The sequence below is a fragment of the Pectinophora gossypiella genome, chromosome 26 (genome assembly GCF_024362695.1).
Source record: "Pectinophora gossypiella chromosome 26, ilPecGoss1.1, whole genome shotgun sequence".
Classification (NCBI taxonomy): domain Eukaryota; kingdom Metazoa; phylum Arthropoda; class Insecta; order Lepidoptera; family Gelechiidae; genus Pectinophora; species Pectinophora gossypiella.
This window is the reverse complement of record NC_065429.1, coordinates 6,219,047-6,237,718: the sequence shown is the minus strand read 5'-3', so window position 1 is coordinate 6,237,718 and position 18,672 is coordinate 6,219,047. Positions and strand designations below refer to the sequence as shown.

At 38.8% G+C, this 18,672-nt stretch overlaps 1 protein-coding gene and 1 long non-coding RNA gene across 2 annotated transcripts; both read right to left on the bottom strand.

Moving 5' to 3' along the window:
• Positions 1 to 317: 317 nt before the first annotated feature.
• Positions 318 to 13,900, bottom strand: LOC126378385 (zinc finger protein 34-like). Its single transcript, XM_050026698.1, has 4 exons — positions 12,462 to 13,900; positions 11,829 to 12,010; positions 10,035 to 10,191; positions 318 to 8,391 (listed from the first exon to the last, which is right to left on the bottom strand). The coding sequence occupies exons 1-4, from the start codon at positions 13,835 to 13,837 to the stop codon at positions 8,223 to 8,225; spliced, it is 1,884 nt and encodes a 627-aa protein (XP_049882655.1). The 5' UTR covers positions 13,838 to 13,900; the 3' UTR covers positions 318 to 8,222.
• A 1,779-nt stretch (positions 13,901 to 15,679) lies between these two features.
• LOC126378575 (uncharacterized) lies at positions 15,680 to 18,077 on the bottom strand. Its single transcript, XR_007568098.1, has 3 exons — positions 17,942 to 18,077; positions 16,704 to 16,935; positions 15,680 to 15,855 (listed from the first exon to the last, which is right to left on the bottom strand). It is a non-coding gene; the product is annotated as an uncharacterized LOC126378575 (long non-coding RNA).
• Between the last annotated feature and the right edge of the window lie 595 nt (positions 18,078 to 18,672).

Genomic DNA, 18,672 nt, shown 5'->3' with positions numbered 1-18,672 from the left:
TCCAGCGGTCCCGGGTTCGATTTCGGTGGATATAATATCCGATGAGATCGTTCTTTGACGCGACGCTACAAGTTTAGTTAAAATATATACATAACATAGGTGAAATGTATACATAACATATACACGGTCATGAGAAATATCATGTACCCGCTTCAGAACCCTGTCGCACTATCATACTTGACATTTAATGAGACTTACGGTTTAATTTGTCAAAAAAGTTAATGTGACATGGTACCAAAGTGTGTGTGTGTACATATTAGTATTCGTGACCGTTACGCCTCACCAAACTTTGTATGTAAAAGGTAAATAAAAAAAACTTTTCGGACAAAAAAGTATATTTTGAGTATTAAAATCGGATGAAATACAATTATTATTACCATACACATATATTCGGACATTTAGGGCCTGCGCAAACAACGCGTTGGGTCATGACCGCTGCGTGTGCGTTGAAAGTATACGATTGATTCCCTTGTTCTATAGTTCGCGGAGAAATTAGGATAAAAACTAGAAGTTCAAACGTAGGTGGCAGCACTGTTGAGTGTTCCGAAATTTTGACAGTTCTCCATACTGTCCAGCTAAAATTCGTGGTAAAATGTGGAGCAACGTGGAGTGTATCCCGTCTGAAGTATGACTTACGAAAAAAAGCAGCCACTCGGAAAAAGGCAGTTTGCTTGAAAATAAGTTTTTCTAACTTTTCTTCTTTCCGATATTTAGGGAATAAACATAACACTACGATTCTGTTAAACGCTGCGCAAAGGGTTATAGTGTAAAAATATAACCAAAAGAATATATTTTTTACTCAAATAGTATGGGGAACTGTCAAAATTTAAGAACATTCAACAGTAGCGGCGGCACCTTTAAAAAAAGTAAAAGTAAAAATTCTTTATTTGCGTTGTAACACTATAGTAGAAGTACAATAATAAGATACAGCATGTTCACGGTAGTACTACAGGTATGCCTGTAGTACTACCGTGAACATACCGGACGGCCGACCACGGCCCACATTCGCACTAGGATCTAACCTGTATTGCGGAAGCAGAAGCGCGACAGGCTACCAATACGTATTCCTGTATGTAACGTGACAAGGCATAATATCTCACTATGTTACTAGATTTGCAAACATATTCCCAACTAGATAAATTCTGTTTATTTGGGAATATGGGGGAAATGGCCAGTTTTTATCCTAATTGTCCGACCCGCCCCGTCGTCTGCCCAGGCCGTTAGGTATTCAAAAAACACTTATTGACAGTCTAACAGAGACTAAAATTGACAACCTTTATGTACTACAACTTGACAGACGGTGAATAGAATGGGGAGTTTTCCAGTTAGTTCCATCACAATACAGAGATGGCGTTGATATCACTTTAGGAAAACATCATATGGGATAATTATTTAACCATCTCATATTCAGGGAAAGTAATCCGATAATATAGTAGTAATACTAAATGTCCTTTTAAAATCTAAATCTCATGGGTGGTATTAACAAACGAATCTCAGCTGAGACTGCCCTCAAGATCATGCTCAAGTCTCTGTTTTTATATGAGAACTGTCACATTGACATGATCTTGAGGGCAGTCTCGAAGCTGAGATTAGTTTATTAATACCACCCTAGAAAGCTCGCCCGGAAGAGGATATAGTAACAATTTTAAACTATCTACTAAATTATACAGGGTATTAGTGACATCGTAACGAGGGATGACTGAGCCCACGATTCTGAGTTGATATCAAGTGGAATTTTCCATCGCAAAATAATTAAAAAAACAAACAATTTCAAGAATCTTCCGAGAGGAAATTCTACTTGATATCAACTCAGAATTGTGGTCTAAATCATTCCCCTCAGTATTCGTTACGGTGTCACTAACATCCATACGTACTTGTCGCAAAATTCTTGGTTTCTTTTTGTGGTTTTTTTTAAATGCTACAATTTTGCGATATATCGCGAAAAAAAAAAACTAAAATTCCACTTGATATTAACTCAGAATAATGAGCCGAATCATCCCCTTTAGTTTTAGTTACGATGTCACTCACACCCGTTTTAATTTTTTTGCTTGAATAAACTTCCAAAAGTGATTTGAGCGCCATCTCTTATTACTGGGAGAACTAAAATTACTACACCTACCGGAAAACTCCTCATAAACAAATGGAAATCAATTACGATTATAGATCACCAACGACAGATGGCGCTGAAGTGCACCATAGCCATATCTTCACTGGAAAGGCAAAAAAATAGGCGCCAAAGTTACGGAAATAAAGATCTGGCCACGACATATACAGGGTGTTAGTGACATCGTAACGAATACCGACGGGGATGATTCAGACCATGATTCTGAATTAATATCAAGTGGAATTTTCCGTCGCAAAATTAATGATTTTTTTTTTTAGTTTCAATAAATTATTATCATTTTTTTATTTGCCAGAATACAATTTACAAAAGATGGTATAGTATTACAGTATGTCATAGTATTCAACCTTAACTAGGCATGTAAATATTTTAACAATTTGAAAACAAAACTTCCAATTAAAATTTTACTTTTTAAAAGACAAATAATCATTTAAATCATAAAAACAATTCTCCAATTTTCAATTGTATACTTATGCGATGCAAAATTCCACTTGATATCAACTCAGAATAATCAGCTGAATCATCCCCCTCAGTATTCGTTACGATGTCACTTACACCCCATACAAGTACATACAGGTAGCCATACAAGTAGGTATGGGTGTTAGTGACCCCGTAACGAAAACTTTGAGGGATGAATCAAACCATGATTCTGAGTTAATATCAAGTGGAATTTCCTGTCGGCAAATACAAGAAAATTTTTGTTTTTTTAAATTATTTTCAGTTCCATACTTATGCGACGGAAAATTTCACTTGATATCATCTCAGAATCATGGGTTGATTCATCCCTCAAAGTTTTCGTTACGATATCACTAACAACCTATATATGTATATTATAGTTCGTCTATTCTACTGTCTGTCACAATTTGAGTTTACACAAACTAACACCCATTATCACTATCAGGGTATACAGGAAGAGTCAGTCAGTAGGAGTACAGGGGGCTAAAATAGGCCACATTGAATCAATTCATCTAAGAAAGCAATATCGCTATTTGACATTAACATTGCGCTCTTACTTTTTATAAAGTCAAATTGCTTTTTTATATGAATGAGGGAATATCCCACGTTCCCCAAAAAAATATATAGATGGCGCTGTACAGAGTTGCCTTCGTTTAACCTTCTGATTTCCTGGATAACAGACATATGGATCTTTAATCTTTGTTTTGGAGTGTAAAATGATGACCCTTGTTATTACACCCAGGCACAACACATCTTCCACCCATAATTATTCTGATCAAAATAAAGAGAAGCAATATAGGTAGCAACATAATTATATACGTAATGTGATCCAAATATCAAGCATGTTATTGCATTATATTTTTGAATTGGTCGTGTGCTAGGTTCAAAATAAATTATTAAATTCTGATTACTAATTAAACACAAATCTAAAACCAACGAAAAGTTAACATTTTTCTATTTTACTTATTTATGAATTTTAGTAAAGAAAAATGTAATACAGTGAAACCTGGTTAAGTGAGACATCAAGGGACCTGCAATGTCGTTTCACTTATAGAGGTATTCCACTTACCCAGTGTCTCAGATATACAGGTATAAATAAATATCTGTCTCATTTACAGAGGGTTCCATTAATAGAGGTGAGAATACAGGTTATTTCAGTTATACAGGTGCGATCATTAAATAAAATAACGTGTTATGTATTTTTCAAATAAACATCTGTATGATAGTAAAGCGAAACTAAAAATGAAGGTAATTGAAGCTCAAAATTTGTACTTCCGTACTTGGAATTATGTGTGGAATTTGTGGGTAGAATAAGAATGAGTAAACAAACAATGTTATCTCAGTTACAGAGGTATATGCATATAAAATTTACTCGCTGTCTCAGTTATAGAGGTAACTATGATGATAAATCGAAAGAACGAATCCCAGATATAGAGGCTTACCTCGTCCCACTAACAGAGGTAATTCAGTGCCAAAGTGTTGGGACCTCAGCATGAGTTCCAGTTATGGAGGTTTCTCACTTATCCAGGTCCCACTTAACCAAGTTTCTCTGTAATAAGTGCGACATTTTATCACATTTTCTATGACGTCACAGTGTGTTTTATCATACAAATTCCGTAGTAATTTCGTGTTTTAACGTTTACTTAGTAAAAAGTAACTGATTTGACTATTTGGAAACTAACCTATTATGTCGTCATGAGCAATATAATGTACCCACTTTAGGACTCTGTCGCACTAACATATTTGACATTTAGTGAGACTTACAGTTCAATTTGTCAAAATAGTTAATGTGACATGGTACCAAAGTGTATACATATTAATGCTCGTGACCGTACCTGAAATAGGTAATTATCACGTTAAATCTGTACAACGCCACCTATATTGTTTTTGGGGAACGAAGCCTGGGAAATCCCTCAATGATTAAATATGTCCTTTTTAGGCCCCTAATATTACATTAAAGTCACGTATAATCAAGCAGTCGTGGTCCCAAATAATAATGGAAAAGATAGTTAATATAGTATTTACAATTAAGTAGGTAGAAGAATATATAATAATATAATGAGATCACAACATTTATATTAAAACGGTGTTCAGAATTGTACTATATTTCGCCTGGCAACATCACAAACATAACTTTAAAAAAAAAAATAACTTTTTGAAAATTTAGTTTTGGAACGTCTCTCTCACTCTCTTGCTTTCGTGTCGTTATAGAGGTCAGACGTGTGACCCTCGAATAATTTTTGAATCTTTCGAATCATTGTCTTAATTGCCGAAAATATTCCTAGTGCAACAGTGCCTTTAGATTGGGAAGACAATCCATCGCTCGAGTGTTTTGCCACAGTTATAGGTAACTCGGTAATCTGAGGTAAGTCGGCGAGCTGAAGGTACTGCAGGAGCCTCCCTGGCAACAGCCAGCCAACCAACCAACAGGTTCTCGAGCCTGCGTATGTCACAGCAGGTCATCTAGGTGAGTCTTTCTCTTTTAATGGCATTTTCTCGTCTATTGTCGTATTTTGTATGTTGCACTTTCGTATCAATTTTTTACCCAAATTTAGTATATCGCAATTTTCCCAATACAGTCCACTTTTAATATTCAAACGGTTATTGGCCCCGATTGCTGCAGACATCTCCTAATTTTATTTTAAGTTATACCTGTCATTTTCTTATCCGCTGAAAAAACAGGGTCGGGTAATTGACAGGCATAAAATTTATGGAACACACGTCAATTTTAAGCAGAAATCTAAAACAACCGTTTAAAAATTTTACATCGGCCAATAACCCGACAGATTTAAGTAGACAGCACGTCAAACGGATTGAATACCAGTGTGATGCCTAGTTTATTCGCCCGGGTTATTCATTTAATTTATTGAAAATCATCCGTCCCTTTCCTTTTCGGCGGATAAGAACATAACGGGTATAACTTAAAATAAAATTAGGAGGTGTGTGCAGGATTCGGGGCCAATGTAATAACCGGCTAAGTTAACACGTTCACTGTGTATGAACCACATATGAGGCAAATTTGAAACTCATACGTGCATGTCCCATATGTGGGGCACTAAGGAAAATGGACAAATCCGACGGGAGTCTTTACAGATTTTTTTTCTTGCCGTAGTGTGTCTATGTACATTAATTCCAATGTGTTTATCGAAAAATAACATTGCACCTGAGCGGTCGATATCTCATTTTCATTTACACAGTGAACTTGTCAAAGTTAAACTTATGTACATGATTATTAACTACACAAAATCTTAGTAAAATATTATTAGTAAAATGTATACATGATTTGATATTAAAACAGAAATTATAGATGGGAGTTGTCAAGCGCAGGCTTTCCCCTCTGCTGAAGTAGGTATATAATATAAACAATAGGTTCATATTTTGTTATCTGACAGTTTTTTTTTAGTTTGTATGTGTGTCGCGAGTGTCTGAGGTTCTGCGAGATGATGAATGATGTGTGAAAATTAAATATATTTTTATATTGTTTATATTGTCTAATTATATTATTGTATATATTGAAAGTTTCACGGCGCATTGGCGCTTCTGCACTGCAAAGTCGTGAATGTAAATAAATAATAAATAAATAGTCATATCGTTAAATATGCGTCTATGAGACGTTGATTTTTTCTTATGAGTGTGCGGCAGTGAGTGGATGTGTGCTGTACGTGTTTACCTCACCCCCCGCAAAAAGTGTCAAAAAATGTACATCAACTGTTATATAAAACCATGAATCCTATGCGAATAAATGATTTGATTTGATTTTGATTTGATTTGATTTATAAAGCATGGTATAACAAAACCAGCAGGTCTTCTTCTTCTTCTATCGTGTGGATTATGAGGTGGACTACCAACCCCATTGATCCTGCTGTCAAGGGTCACTATTGAGCCGCCAAAGACCCCTGACATGGCTCATATAACGACCACCAGCAGATCTAAACACGCGCAAAGTAAATTAAAAACATTGGTCGTGGATCGGAAGGCAAGAGTGAAACCACCGCCCTATTTTTCCCTAAAAAAGTAGCATGGAAAATGCTGCACCGACAAGAGCGTGGCTCTTAAATTGATGATGATGATGATGGTCGTGGATAATTTATTTTTTACAAAATGGCAACGCGGGGTGGGATGACGTCAGCTGGGCTTGAAATTTTATCTGTCACTTTTGAGCATACATGACCCGATCCGGAGGTCCTGGGTTCGATTCCCGGTGGGGACATATCATAAAAATTACTTTGTGGTCCCTAGTTTGGTTAGGACGTTACAGGCTGATCACCTGATTGTCCGAAAGTAAGACGATCCGTGCTTCGGAAGGCACGTTAAGCCGTTGGTCCCGGTTACTACTTACTGATATAAGTACGTAGTCGTTATATGAGTCATGTCAGGGGCCTTTGGCGGCTCAATAGTAACCCTGACACCAGGGTAGATGAGGTTGGTAATTCACCTCACAACCCACACGATAGAAGAAGAAGAAGCATACATGGTTTTGTTATTCCATGGTGTGAAGCTATCCCAAAGGGCAATTCCCGTCTATAATTTATACTGAGATATTGAATAAAAACACCATATGAAATTCTTAATACGAACCGGAAATTCTACGCCACTTACACACAAAAATTGTTATCATAAACCTTAAAGATCAGCGATTCAAAGTTATAATAGGGCCAATATAAGAGGCAATCATAGACCATTTGACGTTTCCTTAACTTCATAGTTAAAAGCTTTATTTTACCTAGCTCCCGTTTGTTATGAGTCTGGTGCTGTCTAATGTAGCAATCAAAAATAAATAATTAATAATTCATATTCTTTTTCTTTTCAACATAAATCGGATCGGATATTAGGACGCTTATTTAGATTTACAATTTCATAAAATACTGTGAAAGTATGGAATATTTTGATAATAAAAATCCTTGGATCAAACAACTTTATATCATAAGAATTTCTTCGCTTAACATTTACATACATTATTACATACATTTATTAAGGAAGGACAGGATCAGGGGTGTTAAAAAGGCCACAACGATGCAATTCAAAAAAAAAAAGAAAAAAAAGAGTATTTCTATTTCTATTTCACCTAAAAAGCAATATTGCTATTTGTCATTTGTTTGCATAGCGCACATACTTTTATATGCGCAAGTGTCAAATAGCAATATTGCTTTTTAGGTGAATTGCTGCGATGTGGCATTTTTTCACCGCACAGATCTGTAAAGATATTCAAGAATGTTTGGTATTTTTGCAAATATCCAGTTGGAAGTTACGTGAGTTGGCGACATACATAAGTTTTTTTTGCCTTTGATGGGTTTGCTCTTGGCCCCAGACTTGCCTGAAGGCATTGACGGGGCCGCAGCGTTATACTTAGTCTCAATTCTTCAGTCATTACTCAGTTATTGTTAATTATTAGTTTATTACTTCTGTCTACTACCCAGTGACCTCGCTCGCCCAGAAGGTGCCTGTTCTAACTGGATATTTGCAAAACGACAACATATTCTACGATATCTTTGCGTCTACGGTATTGATATTGACTCCCTGTTTATATTCCCTAACCGGGAACATTCCCGGGAACGACACATCACTGTACAAGTTTGGTTTTTTACGCGTATATTTCCGTCTAAAAGATTTTATTCAAAAGAAATTTTAAATGCTGAAGGTTCTCTTACGGCGGCCCAGCTGCTGGTAACGTCCCAGCGGTGGGCACGACCCCAGCAATGGGCAGTGTCCCAGCAGGTAGAGTAAGCAGCAGGGCCGTGGGCTGAAGCAGCGTCAGCTCCCGTTGTGGGTCCTTTTCGTGAACTCTGACGTGGGCTTTGAGGGCAGACGCTTTCCTGAAAAGTAGAATAAATTTATTGCCAGTAACAATTTACATTTCGCTATAAGAACTAGGTGATTATGAATATTACGAATACGGGCAAAGGGAAATGGCTCAGCTTGTGCTGTGACGGAGCTATGCTGTGGCACAAGTAGACAAAACACTCATACGCACTTGTACGGGGTGTAAGTGACATTGTAACGAATACTGAGTGGGTTGATTCAGACCATTATTCTGAGTTAATAATATCAAGTGGAATTTTTCATGGCAAAAGTATAGAATAGAAAATAATTAAAAAATTTGAAAAAGAGGAGTAGTTGATATCAAGTGGAAATTCCCGCCACATCGTTGTCATCATCTTCAGGTTATGATGATGATGATGCTTTTGACAGTAACATCTTCTCTCGTGTAGGTTGAGAGGTGGATTACCAACCCCATCAACCATGGCGTCAGGATTACTATTGAGCCGCCAAAGGCCCCTGACATGACTCATGCAACGACTACGTACTTACATCAGTAAGTAGTAACCGGGACTAACGGCTTAACGTGCCGAAGCACGGATCATCTTACTTTCGGCCAATCAGGTGATCAGCCTGTAATGTCCTGACCAAAAATTAAAAAAAAAATCAAAAATATTTATTTTTCAAAATTGGCTTACAAAGTTAGCGCTTTTTGAACGTCAAAAAATTAAATTACATATTATGTAACTAGCTGTAAAACTACTACCACACCGGAATCTGTAACGCTGAGGGAAAGACGTGGCCAGAGAACCTCCCAGCACAGGGCCCTAGTCCTACTGTTTCATGTTTTCCTTACACAGGCTCCAGCTAATAGGCTCCGGACACAGGTTGGCCGCTGCAAGGATAATCTCTGCAGGTGGGGATATCTGGTTGATGGTTGCGATGATTGCGAGTGTGGAGTATCACCACAAACTATGGCTCACCTTTTGTGCTGTCCTAAGTGCCCTAACACCTGCACTATTAAAGACCTTTACGAAGCCACTGACAATGCCGTAAGCGTGACCATTTATTGGTCAGCAAAAATTTTGTATCGATCGCCATCGACTCGCAAAGAAGAAGGTGTTTTCCTTTCTTTTTTTTTATCTAATTTTTTTCATGGCTTGAGCCACTCTTGGTGGTTATGCCAGCCTCATAGTTTAAAGCGTTTAATGATGATCAAATCATCAATTTACAAAAGAATACCATTACAGCACTACACCATGCTGTTCAGGGATTGTTACTCCTAAGAGACACTGTACAATATTTATATACCAGCCTTGCCGCTACGGACACTGGATCTGCCAAGAGGCACACAATCTCTCCTCCATGAAGATTTTGGTGGAATAATTTCCTTCTAATCTGTTTGTTCCGGTCACACTCCACCAAGAAATGCATAAGATCCTCGACAGTCCCACAGCGTGTACAATTGGGCGAGTCCCTCTTCCTCATTAAAAAGTAAAATTTATTAAGTGGCATGTGACCAGAACGAACTCTAAATGCCGAAATTAAAGTGCCCCTCGACAGACCAGCACCATTAAACCAAGGTTTGATATTTGGCAGGTTTTGTATAGATCTATACCATATGCCTTTGTCTTTTTTTTTAAATCCAGTTTGTATTACATAATTTAAACAAACTAAGGATCACAGTAACACTATGCACCTGAAAGCCTGTCCGCAGCCGCAGGCGTATGGTCGTTCCCCGGTGTGTCCCCGGATGTGTGACACCAGGTCCTGACGCTGCACGAATGCCTTCTCACAGTAGGAACACTGGAACGGCTTCTCACCAGTATGGGTTCGCCTGTGGTTCTTTAAGGTACCTGTTGGGGTTAAAAAATGAGGAATGAAACTAGAAGCTCAAATGTACGGTCACGAGCATTAATATGTATACATACACTTTGGTACCATGTCACATTAACTTTTTTGACAAATTGAACTGTAAGTCTCACTATATGTCAAATATGTTAGTGCGACAGAGTCCTAAAGTGGGTACATTATATTGCTCATGACTGTACAACGTTTAAGACAACAGGCCTGAGGGTGCCCAGTTGGGCGCGAACCTCGGCTCAGGGCGTCGTCTGGGAGGGAAAAATATTTGAAAGAACTAATCGACCCTAGTGGGTCGATAGCGATAAGCGCTGATTGAGGGAAGTCGTCGACCACGCCGGCGGGGTCGGTATCGGAGTCCTGAAGTGTTTGGTGTCGCGGGCTGATTGGCTGCCTCTACGGCTAGAGCAGTGTTTTTCAACCTGTGGGTCGCGACCCCCTGGGGGGTCGCGAAGCTTCTGTAGGGGGGTCGCCAGAGGTCGGGTACTTTAGAAAAAAAAATCAATAAAGACAATTAATATTTATTTATTAAGTAAGACTCTAACTTTCAAATTACTCTAACTGTAAGATAATTATAACAAAAGGATATAACAAACAACATAACAAAACAAACTCGTAAACATTTTAATATCTTTTAAACAAAAAATACGACGACGCGCGTTAATGCGAAGGTTGAGCTTGTTTTTTATTGATTAATTTATCCCATCGTGGATCTGTTTTTGCGACACATAGAATTAAATCGTTTTCCAAATTTAAGCGATTTCTTTGCTTACTTTTTATCTGGGTGATCGATGAAAATGTCAACTCGCATAAGTACGAGGTGGCAAATGGAATCAAACATTTCAAAGCCTCAGTTGTCAATTCCGGGTATTCTGTTTTTCTCATTAGCCAAAAGGTATCCAAATTAGAAGACTTGAATTCGATGTATCCGATGTACGTAATTGTAAGTGTTTTTATATCCGATAAGTATGTACTTATAACCTAATCATGGAGACCATAAATACGTTGTATGGAATGAATATTGGTAATTCAGTAACATACACACATAAATGATAAAAAAAACCGAAGGGTCAAGGGGGTCGCGAAATATTTTTTTATACCAGGGGGGTCGCATCATGAAAAAGGTTGAAAAACACTGGGCTAGAGTAATCGGGTCGTCGGGATCGTATATTACGTCCTTCGTTTAAATCATCCGTAACCGTAACCGAATCCGAAATAAAAGTTTCGGATAATATCGGATATCAGAGCCTAATTGAAACATACATAAACATAAACTCACGCCCGTAATCCCTAATGGGGTGGGCAGAGCCACAAGTACTCAAAGACAACTTGCAGCCACTGTTGATACGAAGTCCTAATTGAAACACGTTATGACAAGTTGTTCTGATCGGCCGGCCGCTGCCAGTCCCGACACACTACTGGGGCCTGTTTAATAAAACTTACAGTTGTAAATTACAAGGATAATTTGTTCATTACGTAGCTAATATGAAACTGCAAAATATTCGTGATCACACACTCCGCAATGTACATCAAATTGTCATTGTAATTTACAATTGTAAGTTTTATTAAACAGGCCCCTGGTGGGAGAAATAGGCAGTTTTTATCCTGATAAGAGACAGGCAGAACGTACCTGAAGCAGCAAACCGCATAGGGCACAGGTCACAGGCATAAGGCCTCTCCCCAGTGTGCACCCGTCTGTGTTTGACCAGTGAACTGGATGTGGTGAACCCACTGCCACAGTCATCGCAGACGAACGGGTGTGCTCCACTGTGCTTGCGGGTGTGAGCGACTAACTCGCCTTTGGACACGAACCTGGAAGAGATACATAAACACATCTCACACCTATTTATTTCACGGGGTAAGCAGTGACTATGTAATTGGGTCATATAACAGCCTCCGTGGTCCAGTGGTTGAGCGATATGCTCACGATCCGGAGATCCCGGGTTCGAATCCCACAAAAATCACTTTGTGATCCCTAGTTTGTTTAGGACATTACAGGCTGATCACCTGATTGTCCATAAAGTAAAAAGATCCATGCTTCGGAAGGCATGTTAAGCCGTTGGTCCCAGCTGCATTAGCAGTCATTAATAACCACCAATCTGCACTGTTTGAAGGCCCGAACTCCCTATGCATCTATAGGGAAGGCCCAGCAGTGGGGACGTCAATGGGTTGGTGATGATGATGATGAAGTTAAGTTAGTCTGTAGTTAGTTATACATACTAGTTAGTATCAGTTATAGTAGTAAGTACTAGTAAGAACATACCCTCTGTCGCATTCTTCACATTTAAACGGCTTCTCCCCCTTATGCCTTCGCATATGCTGAGCCAAATTCGTCTTCTGGCTGAACCCTCGTCCGCATATACTACATAGATATGGTTTCTCTCCTGTGTGTGTTCGCAGATGATCATTCAAAGTCGATAACATATAGAACCCTTTTTTACAGAACTTGCACTTATGTTTCTTATCAACTTTATGGCTATCCTTATGGGTTTCTAAGCTCTCCGGTGTAGCGAAGTTTGTCATACATATATCACACAAATAACCCTTGTCCCGAGTGTGCAAAGCAAGAATGTGGTTATCTAAATGCGCTTTGTGTTGGAACTGACGTTTGCACGTTTCACATGTATATTTTATGTTTGATTTTAAATCATGTTGGTTCATATGGTTTGTGAACGAAGACTGTCGGTGGAACTTTCTCATGCACATGGTACATTCATAATTACTCCTCGTTTCACTCTTTTTGCAATGATTCTTTTTATGACGGTTGCATGCTTTGATCGTTGCAAATTCGGTGTTACATTCCGGGCATACAATTTGTTTCTTAATAGTTATACTCCGACTCCCATTTATGTTGGTCTTCGTTTCCATTTTGATTTTAACGGACTTTTTGTTGCCTTTACAGCTGTGGCTTTTGTATTCTTCGTGGTTATTTAAAACTGTCCCACAACTGCAGGAGAAAACTTTCAGTTCTTTAACGGTCAACAGTTCTTGTTTGAATTCGTTTGGCATTGCTTCGAACGTTTCAGTATCATCAAAGTCAAATGAAACATCAACCGAGTGGGTGTCAAACTCTATATTTTCCTCCTCTTTAAGCAGTTTTACGACCTTCCGTTCAGCTGCCGAAGGTTTAGATTCGTTTCTGACGATATCATTATGCTCAGAAGGCGAAATTTCAACGTAAGTTTTCACCTTATCATCATTGCCTGATAAATTATCGTAAAAGTAATTTATTGAAGAATCAGATGACTTTCCCAGCGTAATTGAAGATTGAAGAGGTGGATCAAAGTCATTTTTGTCTATTTTAAAAGCATGTTCGTCCTTTATAAGGCTGTTAGTCGGTATATTTTGATCAATATGGCACTCCATTGTAAGGTCTATTTGGTGGTTTAAAATCATCTCAGAGTCTATACACCGACGTTTAAATGCATCGAATTTACACATTATTGACTCACAATCACTGCAAACCTGTTTTGGATATCTATTTTCGATTGTAATATTCATATTTGTAACAAAACTAAGAACATCGATAAGTGTCCTGTTTTCACCATTAATTTTTGCACTTAGAGACCTCATTTGACTCGATTCACACAAACATGTCCTGCAAATTTTTGTTACGCACAATTTCCGTAATGTTTCCATTTTATTATTTAATGTTTAACGAGATTTTTACGATAATTTACAACAAAAGCTACGATTCCCTAATTATTTTTTTTCACAACTGTCAAAATTTGTTTGTAGAGCTGCGAACACATAAAAATTGAATCGAATCACGAGTCACTTGAAGTAATACAATAAAAATTATTAACGGATTTTGTTGTTATTTATTTATTTAATTTATCCGTTCAGTTAACCTCTAGCTCATTTACATATTTATCTGTTGATCAATTACATAGGTATTTTGCAATTTGGGTGCTCTGATCCATCGCTAGACCTGCGAGCCGCCCTGCCCGGCGCCGACTCACGCTAGATGGCGTAGGTACCGGAAGTTTTTCAAAATTTAACACTGAGATGGTGTAGGGCGTACAATAATATAATATTGATTAAATATATTCCTTTTATTGTAAGAATGTATTTTTCTGTATTATTTGAGATAGATTCTAGAGTAGGCATTGCTTTCTTGCCTCTGATGGGCTTGCTAAGTAGGTATATCTACTTCCTAGTAGGTATCTACCACTACCACGGAATAAAAGACAGAGGTTGGAAAGGCCCTAACGCGCATTTTGTATGAGAACCGCTGTCGCCGGTTCAACCCCGCTGTCTTTTACTACTACTCCTGCCACACTCCTGCAAACAAATAACTACGATAGCTCTACTGCTTCTCAAATTCCATAGCCACTTTACCGGTAATGTATATTTTATGTGATAGGCTGCAATTTTACCATTACTTTTCCTAAGATATTGAATACAAAGCATTTTTAATATAAAGAACCGATCGTACTAAGGTTTTTAGCTTTCCTGTGATAGGTATCTCCTTGCAACGGCTGTGATTCTGGGATGATAATTTTGTTCAGGTCTCTGAAATCTATACACAGTCTTTTTTTTCTCTTCTTCTTTTATAATGTACAAGGCAAACTTTTAATATACTATCATGGAGCTCCGTGCGTCGTAAAGTTTTGCGGACGAGTGAAGTGCAAATTTAAAGTACATACATACATAAACTCACGCCTATTTCTCACCGGGGTAAGCAGAGTCTATGGAATTTCATTTGCTTCTACCCTGACATACTTCTCTTGCTTCTTCCACATTCATCAATCGTGTCATACACGCACGCCGGTTCTCAGTAGACCTTACTGAACATTTTCTCAGGATATTTAAAATTTGGTCTTCCTCTGCCAGCCCACCCACCAACCTCCGCTTTATTATCATCATCATTGGCCTTATACCTACGTCTGTTTCAGACGATTTATGACGTCATTGAGGAGCATTCAGGAGCTCGGTGGCGCAGCGGTAAACGCGCCCGGTCTGCGATTGTTGAAGTTAATCAACTTTCGCAAAGGCCGGTCATAGGATGGGTGACCACAAAAAAAAAGTTTTCATTTCGACCTCCTCCGTGCTTCGGAAGGCACGTTAAGCCGTTGGTCCCGGCTGCATTAGCAGTCGTTAATAACCACCAATCCGCACTGGGCCCGCGTGGTGGTTTAAGGCTCGATCTCCCTAGCCATCCATAGGGAAGGCCCGTGCCCCAGCAGTGGGGACGGTAATGGGCTGGTGATGATACTACATCTCTCTCTTATCATACTGTTTCTCACTCTATCACTCAATTTAACACCGCAGATGCAAGATTAAAGTACTTATGAACTATTTGCTCATACTTGTATGGCGCGCGTTTCGCGGTCACTTACTTGGTCCTCCTACCTCTTTCTTCAACTCCGTGGTACTTACCGGCCCAGTGCCGTCCTATATCCTTAATCTTAGCTGAAAGCGATAATGAAATTGCTTAAATCAAACCATTTTTTTTTTCTTTTTATTAACACTGTTTATTATTTTTGCCATAGTACTAAAATATACTTACTTAACAATAGACGGGAAAATTTACAACAAAATCGGTTTAACTAGGCCCTTAATATTGGGGCAAATTGGCGTAGCTAAGACTGCGCTTGCGCATGGCGAAGCTATAGGCACGACCGGCGAACAACACTGCGAACAGCCACAGGTATCTGAAAATAAATATTGTTTTAAATAAAATAATCAGACTATATACGTATTCCAATAGTCCGGTGGTTCACTGGCTTGCTACTCAATCTTGCAGAACACTAACAGTTTTTTCACTAACAGCGTCCGTGGTCTAGTGGTTAGAGCGTTAGGCTCACGATCTGGAGGTCCGGGTTCGATTCCCGATGGGGACATTGTCGAAATCACTTTGTGAGACTGTCCTTTGTTTGGTAAGGACTTTTCAGGCTTGAATCATCTGATTGGCCGAAAAAGATGATTCCGTGCTTCGGAGAGCACGTTAAGCCGTTGGTCCCGGCTATTAGTCGTAAAAACACCTCCACTAACCCGCATTGGAGCAGCGTGGTGGAGTATGCTTCATACTCCCACCGGTTGATTGAGGGGAGGCCTGTGCCCAGCAGTGGGACGTATATAGGCTGTTTATGTTATGTTATGTTTCACTAACACAGTTGGCTCGATCATTAAAAACGGCGATACAGCTCACCTATCACGTTGGTCTAACAGAAAGCTCGGTGAGGCGTGGGTACCTACTTAGTTCATCTTGCGATGGTTCTACCTCTGACTACCCCAATTGGGATATAGCGGCACTAACGCGCATAGGCTTCCGGCCAGGCCCCTGTGGTCCAGTGGCGTTGAACTCACATTCCCAAGGTCTCCGTTTCGAATTCCAATGGAGACATATCACAAAAACCACTTTGTAATCCTTAGTTTGGATAGGACATTACAAGCTGGCCATCTGGATTTCAGAAAGTAAGATGATCCGTGCTTCAGAAGGCACTTATAAGCCTTGGGCCTAGTCACCACTTATTTAGTGTAAAAAATGCAGTTTTTTTACCTGTGACACAAGTAGCAGATACAGCGGAACAGGGCCCTGCGCAGCAGTTACCGTACGTAGCAGCTACTATTGGAACACCAGCGGCAACGTAGCCGAGACCTTTGGGCAACTCTACGCATGGCGGCGGTTGTATGAGTTGCTTGTTGCATGGGACGTCTGCCATGCAAAGTTGTATGGGTGCGCAACCGCATGGTGGGATGGTTGGCGCTAGAATTGACAGTGCTGAAGACGCCTGGGGATGAATTATGATTTTTATATAACAACAGCCTCCGTGGTCTAGTGGTTAGAGCGTTAGGCTCACGATCTGGAGGTCCGGGTTCGATTCCCGATGGGGACATTGTCGAAATCACTTTGTGAGACTGTCCTTTGTTTGGTAAGGACTTTTCAGGCTTGAATCACCTGATTGTCCGAAAAAGTAAGATGATTCCGTGCTTCGGAGGGCACGTTAAGCCGTTGGTTCCGGCTATTAGCCGTAAAAAACACCTCCACCAACCCGCAGTGGAGCAGCGTGGTGGAGTATGCTCCATACCCCCTCCGGTTGGTTGAGGGGAGGCCTGTGCCCAGCAGTGGGACGTATATAGGCAGTTTATGATTTATGCTGATATAACAACATAACATAACTTTTCGACTATATTCCAATTGGGGTCAGAGGTACGTCCATCAACAGATTAACTAAGTACCCACACATCACCCAGCTTTACAAATACAAATATACTTTATTGCACCAAAATAAAAAATAATTACAAAAGACTCTAACATCATCATTTTTTTCTCTTTGTACATGGCAATTGGCGGCCCTATCGCTTAAAGCGATTCCTTTCAGACAACCATAAGGCGAGGAAAATGTAAAAGTTGAAATTGAAAGATTGCGGGAATAAATACATACATACATACAAAAATAAATAAATAAATAAACAGTAGGTACACACAAAATACCTAATAATAAGCAACTCAACAGCCACAGAATATAAACATCACCACAACACACTTCATTACAAAAAGAGAAGCATTTACAATTTAAAAAAGAAAAGAATAAGTACCGTCGAGTACATTCAAGACAAAAAAAAGAAATACTTATAAAAAACAGTAAACAATAATTTATGAGTAACCACACTTAAAGTGGAGGAAGCCAGAAAAGTGTGTCAGGATCGAAACGATTTCCATGGTTTCTGCTTAGCCCAATAGGAAATAGGCGTGAGTTTATGTATGTAGGTATGTAAAAAATAGTAGGTACTTACGCCAACAAAAATGACGACGCACAAGAAAATCATCATTTTCATGGTTATTGAGTTAATAATGAGCAACAATATGAATGGTGATTTGAATTTTATTACAATAAATAGGTTTAGTTTAATCATAAGTATGCTTCCTATCACTTTTAATGACCTATATACCTAATAGGTACCTAATATACAGGATGTAAGTAACATCGTAACTCGTAACGAATACTGAGTGAGTGATTCAGTTCATGATTCTGAGTTAATATCTAGTGCAATTTTCCGTCGCAATTTTTATGTTCTTTTGTTTTTAAATTCAATTAGATTCTATACTTTTGCGATGGAAAATTCCACATGATATTAACTCAGAATAATAAGCCGGATCATCCCCTCAGTATTCGTTACGATTTCACTTACATCCCGTAGGTACAAGTACTTATATGTACAGACCCATACAAGTACGTATGAGTGTTAGTAACACTGTAACGAATACTGAGGGGGATGATTCAGACCATGATTCTGAATTGATGTCATATGGAATTTCCTTGAAGGTTTTTTGTTAAATTCGGTAAGTTGAATAAAATTAAATTCGGATTTTGAGTTGAATACTTTTGCAACGGAAATCGATGTTACGATGTCACTAACACCCTGTACTTGAAAATTGTGAAATTGCTAAAGTTTTTTTTTTATTATTATTATAAGTAAAAAAAAATAATAGAATAGCCTAAGAAGTTGCAAAACGATATCCATGG